The following is a 12,078-nucleotide window of genomic DNA, read 5'->3' on the forward strand; positions in this document are numbered from 1 at the left end:
CATTTTTTTAGTGTGTGTCACGAAGATGAAGGTGGTGTATAACGATTCTTGAGGCAAAAAAGGTGATGAAAGATGTTGAGACACACAAGTATGGCACATATCTAGGTAAACTCAACGATTTGGTACTTGTGTCACGTTGGCACACACCGATTATGGAAGATTAGCCAAGAAAGGGCAAGCAGTTAGTCGCACTTAGCGGATTGATAAATCAAGGAAAATAAACTAAGTCCACCGATCAATTGAATAATGTGTGCCATTCCATTAACAGGTCGGCGTGCATTAGAGGTAAACTATGAACCGAAATTCTTTCTTCAGCCTTCATGTAGAATGTTTTTCCCCGCGTTTGTTTTGAAGAGCAGAAGTGTGCTTGTATACTTGCGCTTCTTTGTCAATCAGTGTGCAAGCGTAATTAAGTACGTTCGCTGGTACTAGCATTTGGTGGGCATATGACCTTTGTACAAATATATCCAGAAATATATCAATCAAGATCCTAACCTGACCAGCACACAGCAGCCACAACAAACTTGGGAAAGTAGCAAAGAAATCTTCGCCAAAAAATTTACCCGCATAGGTGTGCTCCTACAAACCAGCTATGTATTTACGTATATTTCCGGGCAGGTTACAGCTCACTTAATTCGTTCAACATTTACCTCCAAAGCCCCTGCTTAGTTGATCTAACTGACGCCTGGCATAAACGTGTCCAAGGCGATCATTGCGGTTCCTTCGATGCTTTTACGAATGGCGTAATTTCAATCAAGCAAATGAGTTGTTTTTCGTTGTTTTACGCAATATCTTTCTTGATAAATGTTCAGAATCTGCAGGAATTAAACTTAATTCACAATCTAAATATTTTAAAATTTTTGCTTGCTACATACGGCGACTTTACATGTCATCATGTGTTTTGTGAAGGCTTCCTCACGTATAAAAAAAAAGAATTGCTGACTGCTAAAGAAGTATGCACGAAGCAAAACACGCAACCACTTTTCGAGAAAATGTTTGAGTCATCTTGTTTTTGTAAAAGTAATCTTATGAAGTTCGCTGTTATCCTAAAATTAGGCAAACATTTATAGACCAAGTCATCGCAGCTAAGAAAGCGGCCTTACAAAATTAGTTTGTATATCATAGTTACTACGGGTGTGAAACGCTCGTTTATTGTAAATTTGCATCACTCTTCTTGAATCAGTGTACTCAGCGTCTCCTCCGGCCTCGTGAAGTTTTGTTTTTCTAAGAAGCCGTTGCTTTCCTTGCAGAGAATGAAGGAGTCGGAATAAGACATCGCACAACGAGTGAGTATTCTTTATTTCTTTTTTTCTCTTTCAGCTGTAGAACTTCAAGAACAAGGTATCCTGGTCAAGCCACCAGAGAGAAAAATGCTTTCAAAACAGGGCATGAAACAAATCTCACGGACTTTACCAAAACGTAGTTGAATACGCCATACGTATTTCTTCTCCACTTAGTTTTAGTCTCAGCAAGGACATTACACAAAAAACTTTAAATTTCGCAACCCGTCTAGGCCATTTCCAATCTCCTAGCGCCATTTTGTGTCGCGTACAAAATGCTAATGCACTCATATTTTCTCAATGAAGGGCTTCACGTTTACTGTTCATCATGCAATCAATCTAACTGCAGTAAAAAAAAGTATTCACTACGGCGCCATAGCGTTATAGTCCTTACAGCTCAAGACTCCCCTATAAGCTAATAAAATGGTTCCGCAATAGTTACCGCTAAGTTGAAGTCCCGCACGTTCTATCCGCATAGAGAGTAGCTCTTTTTCTTCAGCTTGCGCAAAAAATTCCTAAGATGGTCGCCCTCGTCGCAACAACATTTACTATCAAATCATTCTTCTCTTCCGCCAACTCACTCTCGAAAGATGTGTGTGTGTGTGATATGAAACCGGACAATGAAAGACAAAATTACAGAGCTGAAAAATGTTAAAAGGTCCCTCTTTTCTCGTTTCGCTTTAAGCGTGGACACTGTGCCTACCAGTAATACACTATAACCACAGGGATCCATGACATTTTATATGCACATATATGCAGCAACCCTCGTTTGTTACGACAAAGCACCTTGATTCAAACTGGTTTATTCTTACTTTACAGTAATATGCTTTTATTCAGAGAGTGTCCAGAAAACGCGTTCAGACAGGCAAAATATCGTCTTTGCATATTCAGCCTTCCTTATGGGCCTTTGCTGGCTTTCCAAGTGCAAAAACATCTACATCAGTTTTTGCTTCACTTCTGTTGTTTGTTATTTTGCCCGGCTCGTCGAGAAACTTGTAAGCAGACATGGTCATAGAGTTTTCCGAATGGGCTACTTTCACAATTCTAAGGCAAAAGAAAGAAAATGTAATAAAATAGAAGCTACCGCGATGTCACATTTTATTGCTTTCTTTAGTTGCCTTGAAAGAACGACGTGTCCAGGCATAAAAGACCCCAGTGGATTTTCATAAAGGACACTTTCACTTCCGCCCATTTATCATTTCCCTGTTGAGCAGTTACGATGGCCCACTGCCTGCTGTTCATGTACTTGCGAACTGGCAAGTGATAAATATGGAGCTTCTCTTCTCAAACACTCTTCATTTCTGGGTTTTTGCAAGCCTGAAATATATATATATTGCGCACTCCCGAGCATATTTCTTGCGGTGTTCCCGTGAGATCACGAGTATCTCTCTCTTTTTTTTTTACACTTCTTACAACTGCCGCGAATTCCCGGTACAGTATTTTTGACGTGAAATGATCGTTTCCAACTCAGCGATTCTTTCTGCCAGGGATTCAAAAGCAGTGAGAAGGAGACTGCAGGTTATCAAAAAATATAGAGGCGGGGCTGGGGGGAGGGGCCGGGTGGGGGCTACGTTGTCTAGGTATGAATTCTAGAAACTCATGAAAGAAAGGTCTCTCCTGTATAAATAGGGCACTTCTTGCGCCACCGTGGCAATATACAGAACTTTAGCCGTGTTCCTGAAACACAATTTACCTCAAGCATAGAAAATGAGCTTAATCAATTTAAGGTTGCCCACGATCCTGATATGTAGTTATTTTCCCAAGCTTCCGTTCAAAACGTAATCTCACCCAAGCATTCAATAATAACGATCATTTAGCAGTAAAGGGAGAAAAGAAGGGAGGCCAACGGGTTCAATTTTTGTTAACCATGACCATGTCAGTAAAACGTATGCCATAACTTTCGCATGCTTTTCCTTTTGAATGTTATACCTTCGGGCCTGGCGCGAAACCCTTCGCCTTGCGCACACACACAAACACACACACACACACACACATGGTGAAATTGTCGTCCACACGACCGCAGCATTCAGATTCATAGATCCAAACAAATTTCTCTTTCAGTGTGAAGCTGTCTTTCTGTAAATAGCACATGGGTTGGCTTTGTCGATTTGTGCAACAGAAAGGTGTATGACAATGTCTACGTGACGAATGTGTTCTCCAACAAATCTTTCCACCTTGTAAAGGCAAGTCATGGTGTAATTTCCCTTAGTTTTTTTTTTTTTTTTCAGAGAGGCCAGGCGCAAGATGTGGCAAATATGGCCGATGATACTGATACAATTGGAATGAGCGAACCACTATTTGGAACGAAGGTGTTTACTGCTATAAGCGCCTTGAGTCACACTGCATGACTTTAGCGACGCCGAGCGGCAATTTTCATAGCTAAGGATGTCTTTATTCTTCTTGTGCTCAGTGTTACGTTGAAATGTTTACTGTCTCTGCCATAGTATCTTTCATTTCCTCCAGAGCTCCGCCTCCTGCCTGATTAGTTCATCAGCGCAAACTAGAACCGTGGTTTCACGATTTCTATTTGCACAAAGTCAGACCCTATGCATCGCTAAATGCATGAGGAAATACACATGCGTAGGTTGTAACCAATCTGAAATATCTTGTGTATTACAGGTAATTCGTGCTATACCAAAGCAACGCAAATGGTGCGAAGGGAACCAAAGCGATCACCAAAGGCAACTATTTGTACTGTTAAGTTTGGATGGATATGGCGCAGTCAGCGTGCACGAAAGAGGAAGGATAATTTCAGGTCATCCGCCGTGGCCTATTTTAAGCCGCCAGAAGCAAGTCTTCTTCGTACATTATCATTAGCCTTTCATCGAGCTACAAAACAACATCGCAATTAATTACTTTATTTGGGAAAGGTGGTAGTGCAGCGATAAGCTCTAAACTCTTACAATTACCGTCACGTGTTGGGTGAGTTCCAGTAGTCCCGTGGAGTTTTCTTTCAGGTAAGTCGCAGTCCGGTCACCCTTTTGCTTGTCGTTGAAGCAGGTGTCGGATTCTACATCGGCGATCCATGCATACAGACCTGCAGCAGCGTCTTGCACCACGTGTTCTGCAACCACACTTCTCGACGCTGCGAGTGCAGGCGCGAGCATCCCGTCAACATAAACAACAGGCAATGCGTCAAAGGTACGTGTATGAATATGAGATACCTTGGGAGGCAGGCATGTCTCCTTGAGCGTGTATTGCATACGTGCTGTCGAGCACCAAAATTTGCCAGACAGACCGTTTCACACAACTGCGAACTTCTGCTAGACCTATACTGCATCTGCACGCCTGCGCAGCTGGTGGTACCTTACGGAACCACCTGCACCGGTTCTCGGTCCAGACGTGACTACTGAGGGGCCGTTCGAGTTACCCCTCCTAAGCGCCGACGGACGCATGGTAACAGCCTAGTCGAGCGCGCTGTAAGAGTGCTTTACTCGCATGTCGTATTTGACTTTATTGGTATTTTGATTCACTAGAATGCTTATTGCGAAAGTGAAAATATTTGTCTGCCCTTCAGCCAACATTTAAGAGCGCTTATTTACAAAAGAAGCAACTGCACGAAAACTGGCGCACTGTTACATACCTCAGCAATAATTTCCTTTTGGGCGCGTTCCCTTCTTTATTGTGGAGACCATGCAAATGGAGAATGGTCGGGTTGATCGAAGGCGAGCTTAGACAACTTTTTAAGTGCTTTTTCGTAGAACCTTCGAGTGTGATGGGTTTATTTTGAGCGGTCGCCTCGAGATCAGTTGAAGGTTTTCTTTTTTTTTTTGCTTTCAGCATGAAAGTGTGTTATGGCGGGCTGCACAAGGAGTTTCTCGCGGATATACACGTCACTGAAATAGTGTCACGAGAATAACGCGCTACTTTTCTACCATCGCAGCAAGATGGCGCAATTTCGCCATTCATTCTCCTTTGTTGTCTGACGGCCTGCCACAACGACGCAGTTTCACCACAAAACACCCGTAATACTGATGGCAAATTCAGCAAATCGTACTGTCGCGCACGGGGGTGCCCTGAGGCGACGATGATTCGATGATTTGCTGAGTTTGCCATTGGAGGAGGGAAGCTGTAACTTCCACAGTGCAACGTAAATAAGGGTAGCTGTGACGTCGCAAACTAAAGTATGCGATTGAGACATGGCGCTGTCAGTTACAAACAGATGTCATTGTTACGTAGTCAGCAATATCACCCCTGTGGTAGCGGCTAGTGGATCTGCTCGCGTTCGGTGTTTTGTTACCGCTTTCAGGGCAGTATCCGTGCGTACGGTATCCTAACATGACGATAAATCTGTTTATTAAATCGCCAGGTTACCGAGAAGCCTTAACTGGCAAAAAACAGATCAAACAAGTGAGCCTACGTTGATAATTGTCAACGGTAATTGAAGCAGTGCTCGCCCACAATACTTGTACCGCCCCCCCTCCCCCCCCCCCAGATGGACTTAAAAAATATGTATTGGCGCTTTGCTGAACTAAACTGCGATAAACGAAAGCCTATCTATGGCTGCCTCTTGCTGTTGTGTGAACTGTTCTGCTACCGGACGCAGCCGTGGCTGCGAGCATGAGATGCAGTCACAGCCATATGGCTGCAAGGTTTGTCGCCGATGTGCGCGCACCCCCACTCGCATGTCCGCGCTCCTCTCCTTGCTCCCTTCACCGGTGATCACCGCTTTCCTGCGTCCACCACGGACTGCGCGCGGACACTCATGGGCCACTAAAGGCTTACGCCTTAATACTGTCAGTCACTTAGTTTGCGACATACAGAAGCACAAACAGCCATCTATTTAATAGTACTGAAAGCTGAAATCTAGACAATTTTTCTGATTGTGCTTGTTATGCCGGTTAAAGTCGGGATAACGAAGATTCAGAGAACAATATTTTTGCTAGGCTACCCTCGTACTGTAGTTACGCGCTGTCCTTCTTGATGTGCTTCACATTTACGTATATTGTCTGCGTTTGACGATTTCCAGTAGTCTACAAAATTATGGGTGATGCTTAGAAATGTTTATGAATATGAAGGTGAAAGCCTTATTTGGACCTTCCGTTCATCTGCTGTTGAACTTTCCGTTGAACTTCCTACATTCTAACTTCTACATTCCCAGAACGCCTACGTCGCATTAGGGGCGCGTGTTTCTCTATCCGGGCCGCTACCACCGCTTCATCTATAGCTGCTTCCTCCCGACGGCGGTTGCGGCAAACGGCATTTCGAGCTGCTCTGGCCTCTTCCGCCATAGCGTACTTACTCGGTCTTCCCCACCCGCAAATAGGGCCTGGTGCGTCATAACCCATAGCGATGTGCAATGAAGCTTTGAGCCCACGCGGCTACATATACAAAACACGCAAGCGTCTTCCCGCCATTTTCAGACCGTTCTGCGGGCGGCGCCGCTAATATTTCCTTCATCCTCCGGCGTATCACTTCTGCCCAACAGGAAAATTGGTCCATCACGTAAGACCATGAATGGATGATGCCCTCTTAAGCAATCGCACATGCCTCAGGTATTTATGTACCTCACAACGCGACCTTGAAACAAGGAGATCTAAGGGTTTCGTAATAGCGCTGTGAGCACGCTGCTATAAACACATCAGCGTTCCTCCTTTATTGCTCTTGGAATGTGCTACTCTGATCGGAACTTACCGTAAACGTCAAGCTAACGTTACCAGATGATTCACTGAACGCTGACCAGCACAAACGGTTTGCGCTCGGTCTCATCTAGTGCACCACCGAAGTGCGAGGCCTGCGATGTCACTGGCCATGCTCCTCATCATGACAGCGTTGTGAGACGCCTGCTAGGTAGTTATGGCAATGCTGTTTCTTCGAGCCAGCCGAAGTTCTGGAGTTCTGTACTGCGTTACGCCGAGGAGTCGCAACGCAACCTCACACCTTGCATTTACTGTCAATGGGTCACCCTGGATGAAACTGCGAAACTTCTTGCTGGAGTGCTCGTGTAAATAATATAGCAATGCAACAATATTTGCTGACTTTCTGAAGCCCGCTGCATAGTAGAGAAATGAGTAGTAAAATGGAAGGTTTATTGTTCACATAGAGAGTTGTACCGAAAGTCGAAAAAATTAAACACAACGTATGTTTAACAAACAGACGCTAAGATACAGTGGTCTAACACTGCGTACCTGTCTGAATTTGAACATCATGTTGATAGTTATGCTTAAAACGTTTAGTACCGAAGGACTGGGTACTTCAACTGCTTCTTTCTTAGTTTAATGAAAATAGTTCGTCCCGCGTTCTTCTAGCAGCCGTTTGAAGCAATTGCACACAATTAGCCGGACTCGCCGGTGTGCGGGGTGGGGTACTCCCTTCTTTATCAGGTACTTGCCCGAAGTCAATGGAGCCAGTCGCATCAAGCCAATCCTAGAATACGCTATCTTGAAGAGCCTCCGTGTTTGCTCAAGGGAATGAAAAAGTTGCACCTTGATATGTAATAAGCATTATATGAAAGCACATCATAAACTCCTAATGACAATATTATTTAGATTTCTTTAATACCCTTTAAGGTAACAACTCCCAATGCAAGTAAATGTAGCCACTATGACTGAATCGGCTACATGCAAACGCTTGCTACTAATTGGTATAAAAGAAAATTGATGCAGATCCCACGCTGCGTAGGAATAGGCGTACGTAGGAATCGTACATGCGAACAGCACTTGCACGCACGTTATTCAGGCGTTCGGGAAGATTTCATGGTCTTGCAAGGCAAATTCGCGCATTACGACAATAGACGTTCTGCAGTTCAAGTGACGAACGCATCTCTCGGCCACCATGGTAGACCTTCAAAGCCAGCGGAAATTTCATTCAGCAATATAGCGGCTTTGAATTACCAAAGAACACGCGCTCGACATTCGAGAAATGGGCCATTTGACTACACACACTACGTTGAGAGATACTCGTCACAAATTTTGGCGACTGAAGGCCCAACTACACGTACGCTTACCGGCGCCCGCGCGTTTACGTATGCGCAGCTGGTGCGGGGCAGAGCGCGCGTCGAAGCACGGAGAGATCACAGATCTCTTCTGCAGACAAATATGGGTGCCACAAAAATACGAGACGATGTCTACCAAGGCGAAAATATAGTGAGCCAAGGGAGTGCCCTCTGGCGCACGTCTTGTATAATTCAAACCGTGCCATTTCTAGCAAGGCGCGGCTTTGGGAACGGGCGTGGGTGGGAGCTTTCGCGCACTGGAGAGCGTACGCCCGCCCACAAACATTCATGGAGCACGGGATCTCCGAAAGCGTTCAATTCCCGAGCAGCTTGTAGCAGTAGCCGGAAAAACTGTACACGACAATGTCGTTAGCATATTCTAGTGGACGCCCGAAGTGCAAATACGAGACTGCGTTGTGAGGTTGCGGACACAATCAGCTTCTTTTTTTCTCAGACCTCGTGCCCGGCAATATTTTGTTGCCTCGATACGCGTAGTTTGTTCTTAACACATGCCTCAACTTCTAGCGTCATCGTCGGCTAGGAGATGTATGCGCGCCGGGAGAGAAGATTTGCCTGGGTGGTCCATACGATTGCTATCGCAACAAATAATCACATGTCTTAAGGCGACCCTGTATTTCTAAGCCCATGCCTCCAAATGCCTACTTCAACACAATCTCTTGTACGATTTCTATGATGCAGTTAGTTCATGGAGTTCACGGGTGAAATATTTGTATGAGCAAGACACTTCTTTATTGAATTGGAGCTCTGTTTGAAGGACATATGGTCGGCATACACCAGTAATAATTGGTAGCGTGAATCGACAAAACAAAAGCACTTTGTCGCAACATTTTGTCTTCCGTTTTGGCTGTTCGCGCCGAAACATTTACATATAATATGGACACGTTGAGAAACCAAAATTACATGGAAGCGTGATTTATCGAAGATGCGCCGTCGCCAGACCCAATGTTTTGTAATTGCAATGCAGGCAATCAGAACAACGCTAAAAAGTAACAACAAAAAGGCGGCAACATAGGTAATACACTCAACATAATTGCATTCTTATTCGTGTCACTGTTCGCATAGCGTTCTTTGTGAATGTGAGCCCAGGGCTCCAAATGTCTACTTCAACACGATCCCTCCAATGATCGCTAGGGTGTAGTTTGTTATAGCTCCAAAAGGTTCACAAATAAGATTTGCTTTTTAGTTCGCACCCGGCTCTTAGTTGAGAACTTTCTTCCTTCTGACCTCCACCCCTCCTTCCTGTCCGTCCTGTCGTGTGTCTTCTTATAATCGATTTCGTGGGTCCTGGCAATTCTTCTTTCAGCAGCGCATCGTCGCTCAGTGTCCCCACAAATATTCTTTCTCGTCATTGTCGTCGAGAAGCACACAATCCTGTTAGTTTGGATTTGGCGCAAAGGATGTCTTGGAAACATTCCCATTCTTTGTCATAATACCACCTGCAGGATAGTGGGTCGAGCCATATTTCATTGATTTCACCGACAAAATTTTGCGTTAAGGCATGTTTCTCTTGCATGTTTCTGGTAATAATCTGGCACGTATCTCCACAGGTCCTCGATGCTGTCCTCGATACAGTTGAACTACTGGCTGTCCAAGTGATGGTATACAGGGTGATCATTTTTCACTTTTACGGAATTTTTAAAAAATTGTCCGTTGCACTTAACATAATTCCAGTCCTTAATTGAGCTGAATTGTTCAGAGAAACGGACGCTACTTGTACGCGAAATTAAAATACACATTCAACTAATAAACAAGCGTTGACTAATGAACTTCTTTATTTGCAGCTATTAAAATTCATGAATTGTAGCCGGTGAAGTTGCACGCATGTCCACTTGGTATGAATGTATTGAACCAAATGTTCCGCAAACATTATGCAAGCAATGAAAACAATGCTTAAAGCTAACCAAAAGAAGATCGGCAACAACAAAGTCAGGACACTCAATGTGACTGTGTTCTTATTCAAGCCGCTGTTCGCCCGGCTTTTCTTGTCAAGCTGCGAATCTCTACCTAAATTCAGTGCGATCCCTCCTATACGATCACAATGGTGCGATTTCTGCGTTCGCCATAGCATCGCTTACTTTATTTACTTTTTCATTTCACGCGTTGTTATGTGTCAGGAACTTCCCATCTTCCATCCTCTTTCATCTCCTCTCTACCATCTGTCTCGCGATAATCAATTTCGTAGGTTCTAGCAGCTTTTGTTTAAAAATAGCATCGCCGCTGTATATCTGCACAAATATTCTGTGTTTTCCTTGTCATTGAGAAGTAAACAACCCTGACAGATTGGATTTGGTGCGAAGGATCACTTGGAACCTTGCCCATTATTTGACATAATACCATCTGCAGGATAGCGGGGCAAGCCTTATCTCGGCGCTTTTGACGGCGCAATTTTCCTTTGAGGAAAGATTATACCTTCTATCACACGTTTCTGCAGTTCCTTGGTGTTAGAATCCGTTCACTTTAGTTCAGAATCTCTGAAGGGCGGCTCTTGTTAGCCGCGATCCCCTTTCGTGTACCGGCAAGGATGTTATTTATGCTTCGTTCGCATTTACTCCTTAGTAATAGATGAAAATACGTCAAGAAAAGGTCATCATGCGTTATTATTGAACAATGTTCCTCGCACAATTCGCAGATGAGATCACTGGAGCATTCCCGTTATATACAAGTTTAATAGAGTGGTTTAAACTGCTTCACAGCGCTTGAGTACCAGAAACTTGAAGAGCGATTCTGTTTCCTTTATGTTTAGATCGTTTTTTGTTATTGTTGTTGTTGTTGTTGCTAGCTGCCATGCAAACTGATGACAAGGTAAACAAAGGCTAGGATGGCGTCCTTATTTGATTGTTTTTTTAAAGTGAAGCTTTCCTTGCCTGCTGCTGCTGCTGCCGCCGCCGACGCCGCCGACTCCGCTACTGCTGCCGGCTATGTCAATGCGTAGTTGAGATGCACGCCGCTATGTGCGCCGCTGTGTGCGCAATGCGTAGTTGAGATGCACGTTGGTCTCGTCGAGACGTTGTCGAAACTTGGCCATGTCTTAAAAACATAAAATGCATGCGCTGTCAGTGTTTAGCCTCACGGCGTTTGTTTATGAGCTGCCATTCTCAAAATTCCAACCAATAACCTTGTAAAGAATCTAACACAATGTGTGCGCCACGTGGAGCGCCTGCGCGGTGGTGTTTCAGAATGATTTTAGCGACGCCCGCGGCGTCGACACTGGATTTTCGGCGACACGGGACCCTTAACGCTATCGCGTTAGTACACATCAGGAGTGTGGCGCTAAGGAAAGACGACCAGGGAAGCTCGTGTCAAGATTTACGCCGTGTCGCATCCGCACAATGCCCTCTGGACACCGTAACCAGCCCTGACCCCTCACAAATGCTGTACAGTACCTGCCGTACTTGTATCCGTGCTCACCCGCAACAGCAACGACAGTAAACGGAGGATGGTGGGAGAATCATACATACATACATACATACATACATACATACATACATACATACATACATACATACATACATACATACATACATACATACATACATACATACATACATACATACATACATACATACATACATACATACATACATACATACATACATACATACATACATACATACATACATACATACATACATGCAGACATACATACATACATACATACATACATACATACATGCAGACATACATACATACATACATACATACATACATACATACATACATACATACATACATACATACATACATACATACATACATACATACATACATACATACATACATACATACATACATACATACACACATACATACATACATACATACATACATACATACATACATACA

At 44.1% G+C, this 12,078-nt stretch overlaps 1 protein-coding gene across 13 annotated transcripts in view; it reads left to right on the top strand.

Annotated features, from left to right (window-relative positions):
* The window catches only part of LOC139059136 (uncharacterized), a 484,552-nt gene that overhangs the window by 438,561 nt on the left and 33,913 nt on the right, over positions 1–12,078 (top strand). For all 13 annotated transcript variants that reach the window (XM_070537098.1, XM_070537107.1, XM_070537097.1 and 10 more), the window contains 2 exons: positions 1,251–1,286; positions 4,281–4,421. In XM_070537098.1, coding sequence (XP_070393199.1) covers positions 1,251–1,286; positions 4,281–4,421 — 177 coding nt within the window. The remainder of the gene's footprint in view (positions 1–1,250; positions 1,287–4,280; positions 4,422–12,078) is intronic.

The sequence above is a fragment of the Dermacentor albipictus genome, chromosome 4, assembly GCF_038994185.2.
Source record: "Dermacentor albipictus isolate Rhodes 1998 colony chromosome 4, USDA_Dalb.pri_finalv2, whole genome shotgun sequence".
In the NCBI taxonomy this organism is placed as follows: Eukaryota; Metazoa; Arthropoda; class Arachnida; order Ixodida; family Ixodidae; genus Dermacentor; species Dermacentor albipictus.